The 7,976-nt window shown below is 50.4% G+C and overlaps 1 protein-coding gene across 1 annotated transcript; it reads left to right on the top strand.

Moving 5' to 3' along the window:
* Window positions 1–4,474: 4,474 nt before the first annotated feature.
* LOC125552030 (mitogen-activated protein kinase 5) lies at window positions 4,475–7,380 on the top strand. Its single transcript, XM_048715480.2, has 5 exons — window positions 4,475–4,843; window positions 5,133–5,262; window positions 5,358–5,495; window positions 5,594–6,110; window positions 6,974–7,380. Exons 1-5 carry the CDS (start codon window positions 4,692–4,694, stop codon window positions 7,144–7,146), a joined length of 1,110 nt encoding a protein of 369 aa, XP_048571437.1. The 5' UTR covers window positions 4,475–4,691; the 3' UTR covers window positions 7,147–7,380.
* Window positions 7,381–7,976: the final 596 nt, after the last annotated feature.

The following is a 7,976-nucleotide window of genomic DNA, read 5'->3' on the forward strand; positions in this document are numbered from 1 at the left end:
ACTTTCCCTTTGAGGGCTCCATGGACGCCAGCTTAGGCGCTTCTTTAAGGGAGCACTATCGAATTCTGGGAGGCCGATCCGGACAGGATCCGGCAGCGGGACGTCTTCTATATAGAACCATTCCGAGGGCCAATCTTCGGACGCCTTCTTTGGGGTTCCGGACAGATATCCGGTCCCGGCGATGCGCCATACTTCGGTTCCGCCCACTTGATACATTGACCCTTTCTTGGAACGGGGCACGAGGCAAAATAGATCCTTCCATAGTCCGAAATGAGCTTCAATACCCAAGAACAGCTCGTAGAGGGCTACAAAGCCCGCGATATGCAATACTAAGGCAGGCGTGAGATGATGTAGCTGGAGGCCGTAGAACTCCAGCAGCCCCCGGAGAAATGGGTGGATGGGAAATCCGAGCCTCCTTATTAAGTAAGGGACAAGGCACACCCGCTCTCCTTTGGATGGATTAGGGGCATTCTCTGCTTGCTCTCCGCCGTTGTAGATGGCAAGACCAGCTCGAACCGGGACCATATAGGCCGGGGGAGAAATCCCTTGGTCTGGAGCGTCACTAGCTCGCTATGCGGAGTAGAACATCTCTCCCAATATCCAGGCTTAGGGCTAGAAGGGCAAGCGGAGGAGTTGCGGCGGCTGGCCATGGTGGAATGGACCTTTGTCGGATGCGCTCTGATGAACACTCGTGGATGGGAGAAGGTGTGGATTGGATCTAAATCCTCGTCCCCTTAAGTAGGGCAGCTCATTTACGCGGCTAGGGGTGTGAATGTAAAAACACTCAGACTTCTCATATTCGTTTGACACGTGGGAGACGGCCATTATTGAGCGTAGAAGCCAAGGAGCGCAACATCTACAAGAAACCGGACTTTATTCAAATAGGTACACGGAATTTGGAGGAGAACCCGCCTTGCAATGCCGAAGACAATCTGCGCGCCGGACTCATCGTCATTGAAGCCTGGTTCGGGGGCTACTAAGGGAGTCCTGGATTAGGGGTGTTCGGATAGCCGAACTATACCTTCAGCCGGACTCCTGGACTATGAAGATACAAGATTGAAGACTATGTCCCGTGTCCGGAGGGGACTTTCCTTGGCGTGGAAGGAAAGCTTGGCGATACGGATGTTCAGATCTCCTACCATTGTAATCGACTCTATGTAATCCTAACCTTCTTCGGTGTCTATATAAACCGGAGGGTTTTAGTCCGTAGAACAACATACACATCAACAATCATACCATAGGCTAGCTTCTAGGGTTTAGCCTCTCTGATCTCGTGGTAGATCTACTCTTGTACTACCCATATCATCAATATTAATCAAGCAGGACATAGGGTTTTACCTCCATCGAGAGGGCCCGAACCTGGGTAAAACTTCGTGTCCCTTGCCTCCTGTTACCATCCGGCCTAGACGCACAGTTCGGGACCCCCTACCCGAGATCCGCCGGTTTTGACACCGACACTAGGTGTCACTTGGGAGCCTCCGACAAAGATTGTGGAGTTGAACCAAGGAGTTTGTAAGGGCAAGGAGATCGCCTACTTCGTGAAGATCTACCGCTAGTGAGGCAAGTTCTTCGTGGGCGATGGCCATGATGGGATAGACAAGGTTGCTTCTTCGTGGACCCTTCGTGGGTGGAGCCCTCCGTGGACTCGCGCAACCGTTACCCTCCGTGGGTTGAAGTCTCCATCAACGTGGATGTACGATAGCACCACCTATCAGAACCACGACAAAAACATCTGTGTCTCCAATTGCGTTTGAATTCTCCAAACCCTTCCCTTTACATTCTTGCAAGTTGCATGCTTTACTTTTCGCTGCTCATATACTCTTTGCATGCTTGCTTGATATGTATTGTGTTTGTTAAACTTGTGCCTAAACTCCACTTCAACTTAAGAAAAATTAAAAACTGCAACTTTTGGCACTTAGTGTCTAATCCCCCCCTCTCTCTAGACACCTCTTCTCGATCCTTTCATCAATCTAGATTAGAAGGACCTGACTTTGTTTTACAACCCCATTCGATCCTGAACGCAACCAGACTGTTGTTTTAACCACCATACAGCCAATCCTAGCAAGTTCATGGCTAACATTATTCGTCTGACGCCGGATAGCTATAATCTCTATCTTCATCTCACTCTTGATCAGAGATTTGATCTCCTAAACTAAAGAAGCATCACGGGAGAGTGGACGTTCTGGACGCAGCGGCATCTGGACACTGCAATCTAACCACACGCTTTTATCATGGTGATCTGCGCATATCCATTGTTGGTCTAATTTAATCAAGATACAAGAGGAAATACAGGGCTAGGACGTACAGGGAGCCTATCCTAGCAGAGGAGGATGGTCCACAAAAAGTATAAAGGTGAGAAATGGTCCGCAAAAAGTCATCTCTCTCTCTGCCATACTAGCTAGGGGGTGGTGTGTACCTTATGTGCAGGCATGCACATCCATACCCGATATACCGATTCAAAGACAATAACTTAACTTACTTCAGACACGGATACGAAGTCCCGAGTGGAGCTTGTTCCGGCGATTGGAGAGGAGGCGGCAGCCGCCATGGCTGACGGGTGAGTGATTCCCTCCCTGCTTCGTCTCCTCCCAGTTTGCTTCTGTTCTTTTTTCCATGGTGTTCGGTTGTCTAATTCGTCCCCTCCTGTTCGCTACTCAGTGATTCAAATTTTTTGAGCGGTGTTGGTGGTTGTTGTTTGAGTGGAGGCGGCCCTTCTCCAGGCGACGCCATGTTCAGAAAATGGCCAGATCCAGCCCCTGGCGTTCATGCGTCGGTCTACACGATCTCCGAGAACGTGTACTGGTTCTCCTACAACCAAAAGTGGTCTGTGACCCTGCAAGTTCGAGCCAAAAGTCCCATGATACAATGCATTCTGCCAGAACGTACAGTTAGCTTTCAACTTTATATACACTGCAAACCAAACTCCAACGCCCACTATACTCTAACTAGCATGTTATCCTGGTGTGAATTGCGAAGAACTGCGCGTCGTCGATGCCGCTGCGTGCAGCGCTGCGCTTCTCAGCATCACGAGGCCTATTCATCGACGATTTGTGGCCTCTATCCCAAACCTTTCAACTAGAGGTGACACAATGAAGATTGCTTACGATGTGAAGAGCATGAAATGATAGTGTTGTCACTTGGATAATTTCCTCCAACAAAGGTATCTTTCCACGGTAGAACAACCTACAAAACCTCGTAGCCTACATTATAGTGTGATGTGGTCTCCCAGCTCACCTTTTTTTTAAAAGGAGAATGACCCCCGGCCTCTGCATCTGGGCGATGCATACGGCCACTTTATTAATTATTCTCACAAGACCTTACAAAGTCATACAATAGTAAGACTAAAGCCGTCTTCTAAGCAACAAACTGTCACTGCACCTATCCAGTTGATGAAGGGGCGCACATAGCCTGAGCCTAATACCAAACAGACATCGCAGCCAAGCCTAACATCTAAGACCTGAGACCCCAACATAGCCACTTGCCGGGTCTGGGGCACACACTGGTCCGGCGTGCTCTCAGAGGCCGCCGCTGCCAACTGCTATCGCTCCATCTTCAGAATTGTACTGATGCATCAACCTTACTCGGTCCAGCTATTGTCGACGCCACCATGGCGCCCAACGGCACCTCCTCCCTGCGCGCAAACAGCTGAACACGTCGTGATCGCCACTGATACACCGCAGCGCCATGCTGCCAAGTATCACTAACCGACACAGCTTGAAGCCCTTGGAGGATCTGCCCAGCTCACATGCTTGCATCCCTACTTTGATATAGCAAAAAAAGAGAATAACGAATCACTCATGGTACGCGTCTCAAGAGAAATACTACTCCCTCCGTCCCATAATGTAAGACTTTTTTTGACATAAGACAATTTTTGACATTGCAGTAGAGTAAAAAAAAAAAACTTCTCATGTATGGGACGTAGTGGGTATGTGATTCCACGACTCTTACCCCTCTTGACCGGGACGCAGGATTGCCCAGTCTCCAGATTTGGAGCGTAGACTTCCGAACCGGAGCGTTTCCACGGTGCCCAAGAAAAGCCAGAGAAAAAAACCAGGCGACCGGTGGGTCAAATGGCACCACACCCAGCAGACTCGCCAAGCAAAACAATAACGCGTCGGCTGCTACTACCTTCCATCCGCTCCGTCCCCATCGGCCCCTGGATTTCCACGCCCTCAACCTCGACACCCTGCGACACGCGCAATCCACACAAACTGACAAGCGCGGCCCCACCCGCCAGCCACGCCGCTCCCGGTCCAGCCCGACCCGGTTGGTGCGTGCAGCGCGCGTCCATACAAGAGAGCAGCAGCTGCTGCCGGTTGACCGTTGAACCCTCCGAGCCGTCCGATGAGCGCGCTGCCACGAGGCGGCCTCCATCAGGCCGTCCGTCCCGGCCCCTCAATTCCCGGGCGATACGCACAGAAAAGAGCCAGAGACCGCGCGCACCAGCACAGCACAGCAGCTGTGGTGTGCTCCCGCTCGCTTTCTCGCTACCTTCCTCAGCTGGGCCGAGAGCATTAGCGGAGCCGCCCTTTTCTATTTATAATTCTCTCCTCCTCGCCCCTACAAGAATCGAGAGCCGGGATAAAGTCAATCATCAGCTCAGCCTCAGCCTCATCCCGTTGCGCGTGCGTGCGTGCGTGTTGCCTCGCTCCTGTGATTGGGTTTTGAGAGTTTCTTGGCTGTGCTTGAGAATGGACGGCGCTCCGGTGGCCGAGTTCCGGCCGACGATGACGCACGGCGGCCGCTTCCTCCTCTACAACATATTCGGCAACCAGTTCGAGATCACGGCCAAGTACCAGCCGCCGATCATGCCCATCGGCCGCGGCGCCTACGGGATCGTCTGGTACGTACGTTCCGCCCGTCTTAATTGCTCCTCAATCACCATCGATTTCTTGCCAGGTTTGGTCAAGCCGTTGCGGCTCTGATCGGAAAACAGAGGGGGGATTGGCTCTGGGCCTCTGGCCATGGGGAAAGATGGGATTAGGCCAATTCACTCCTTTCTCTGAACAACACTAGTTTAGTCGCACTATATTTTTATCAGTTGAGCAAATATGTTAGTAATCTGTTAGTGCTCTGCGGTTGGTGGTGCTTAATCTTGTCCTGAAATTCCACTTGTGGTTGCGTGGGCGCAGCTCGGTGATGAACTTCGAGACGAGGGAGATGGTGGCAATCAAGAAGATCGCCAACGCCTTCGACAACAACATGGACGCCAAGCGCACGCTCCGGGAGATCAAGCTCCTCAGGCACCTCGACCACGAGAACGTAATCAGCATCTATCTCTTCCGCTTCAGATGTGTGTATGTATCTGACTGAATTCGGCAATTCAGGCGCTAACCTGTTACTCTACATGGATGCAGATAGTAGGCCTCCGAGATGTGATCCCGCCGGCGATCCCGCAGTCCTTCAACGACGTCTACATCGCCACTGAGCTCATGGACACGGACCTCCACCACATCATCCGCTCCAACCAAGAACTCTCGGAAGAACACTGCCAGGTAGTAAAGAGAAGAGAAATAAGCCATCGATTTTGTTCATGTTTGTGACAATTTGATCCGTATATTCATGCACCATGGTGTTCTTGGGTGGCTTCCAGTACTTCCTGTACCAGCTGCTGCGCGGCCTCAAGTACATCCACTCGGCGAACGTGATCCACCGCGACCTCAAGCCGAGCAACCTGCTGCTGAACGCCAACTGTGACCTCAAGATCTGCGACTTCGGCCTGGCGCGGCCGTCATCGGAGAGCGACATGATGACGGAGTACGTGGTCACGCGGTGGTACCGGGCCCCGGAGCTGCTGCTCAACTCCACCGACTACTCCGCGGCCATCGACGTCTGGTCCGTCGGCTGCATCTTCATGGAGCTCATCAACCGCGCGCCGCTCTTCCCGGGGAGGGACCACATGCACCAGATGCGGCTCATCACGGAGGTGATCGGCACCCCCACCGACGACGACCTGGGATTCATCCGGAACGAGGACGCCAGGAGGTACATGAGGCACCTGCCGCAGTTCCCTCGCCGGTCCTTCCCGGGCCAGTTCCCCAAGGTGCAGCCCGCCGCGCTGGACCTCATCGAGAGGATGCTCACCTTTAACCCGCTGCAGAGGATCACAGGTGCGTTGCGTCCCACGTCCGCGTCACTCTGCTTTGATCTTCACGTGTGAATTTCGTAGCGCCGCACCGCACTGCACGCAATGCTGCTGCTGTTAGAGCGCCGTGCTTTGTTGACTGGCTTTGTACGGCCAGCGTTGGGGTCAGTGTCAGTGCTAAAAACATCTTTGTGCTGGGTATAAGTAGGAGTAGATGCAATCTGCAGCCACTTCGGCCCGTATATTTAAGTTTACTGCATGTGGACATGTGCTCCCTTTTTAGACAAAAACCATGTGTGCTGCCCACTTGATTAAGAAAAGATCTTTCTTTGCCTATCTTTGGAGCTAGTAGTATCTCCTGTAGACGACAAGGGCTGTGCGTGTAGTGCAGAATCACACTTTTTTTTAGAAGAAAACGTATCTGTTTTTGGCAACAGATATGGATGGAAGAGATCTGCTGCAGCTACTCTCAAAGGCTAGATTCCTGTATCTGTTTCACAACAGCAATAATAAAAGTAGCTTTTTGAGACGTCGACCAGACAATTCTAGTGAAAAGAAGGCTAGGAAGCAAACCGTCCGTCTCATAATATAGAAGTGTTTTTGTCATTATATAGTCCCCCAGTCTCATAATAGTGTTTTTGACACTACAGGACGGAGGGAGTACATTTTATTTTTCTTCGGTTATACTTGATGTCTTAGTATGCATTCTCACTGAAATTGCTCTTGTCACGTAGAAAGTTTTTTTGTTTTTTGAAACAAGGCAATTTTTTTTGCCATTTTCATTGAATAAGGAGTATGAGAGCTCTTGTCAGGTAGAAAGTTATGTCTCATCAGTTAATTAGTGTCTTACTGGTGTGGATTCTTACTGAATTTGCTATTGTGATGCAGTTGAAGAGGCGTTGGAGCACCCGTACCTAGAGCGGCTTCACGACGTCGCCGACGAGCCCATCTGCACGGACCCCTTCTCCTTCGACTTCGAGCAGCACCCTCTGACGGAAGACCAGATGAAGCAACTCATATTCAACGAAGCCCTGGAGTTGAACCCCAACTTCCGATACTAGATGATTCATTCCTAGTTACCCAACCCTCAACAGTATGATTTCGGTATAAAACTGTTTGTAAATAGGAGTAAGATCAAAGAACATGCTAGATTGCGCACTGCATTTGTTTGTTTATTCTGTGTAAGTTGTTGCTGCTTCTTCAAACCTTTGTCCCTCAGCTGTGCGAATAAAAAGTTTGGAGCATGATTTGAGGGCAAATCATTCTCTAGTTTATGAAGAAATGGTTTTTATTAATCAGGTATCCATTCACCATCGTAAGCTGACAAACAGAGAATGGAAGTGTATCGAGGATCGGTTTGAGAAGAAACTGAGTTGCTGGAAGGGCAAACTCATGTCATATGGAGGCCGATTGATTCTGATTAATTCGGTGCTCACGAGTATGCCAATGTTTCTCTTATCTTTTTTCGAAGTCCCAGTTGGTGTTAGGAAAAGGTTGGACTTCTATCGATCCCGATTCTTCTGGCAAAGTGATGAACTAAAGAGAAAATACAGACTTGCCAAATGGGATATCATCTGTCGACCAAAGGACCAGGGGGGTCTTGGTATTGAGAATCTTGAAGTCAAAAACAGATGTCTTCTTAGTAAGTGGCTGTATATATTATCAGTTGAGACTGAGGCCACGTGGGCGCAAATTCTACGTAGTAAGTATCTGCAGTCCAAGACTTTATCCCAGGTGACAGTGAGACCGACTGACTCGCCTTTTTGGAAGGGACTTATGAGAGTCAAAGCGGCCTTCTTTAATAAGACAAAGTTTATAGTCGGTAATGGCACCACCACTCGCTTCTGGGAGGATACTTGGCTTGGTGAAACGTCGCTGGCGCTTCAGTATC

The sequence above is a fragment of the Triticum urartu genome, chromosome 4A (genome assembly GCF_056163025.1).
Source record: "Triticum urartu cultivar PI428250 chromosome 4A, HENAU_Tu73, whole genome shotgun sequence".
In the NCBI taxonomy this organism is placed as follows: Eukaryota; Viridiplantae; Streptophyta; class Magnoliopsida; order Poales; family Poaceae; genus Triticum; species Triticum urartu.

Excerpts from the sequence above, each read along its gene's own strand:
- LOC125552030 (XM_048715480.2), top strand. The coding sequence starts at position 4,692 with ATGGACGGCGCTCCGGTGGCCGAGTTCCGGCCGACGATGACGCACGGC. Across the intron at positions 5,263-5,357 it reads GGCACCTCGACCACGAGAAC|ATAGTAGGCCTCCGAGATGT; the intron begins GTAATCAGCATC and ends ACATGGATGCAG. Across the intron at positions 5,496-5,593 it reads TCTCGGAAGAACACTGCCAG|TACTTCCTGTACCAGCTGCT; the intron begins GTAGTAAAGAGA and ends GGTGGCTTCCAG.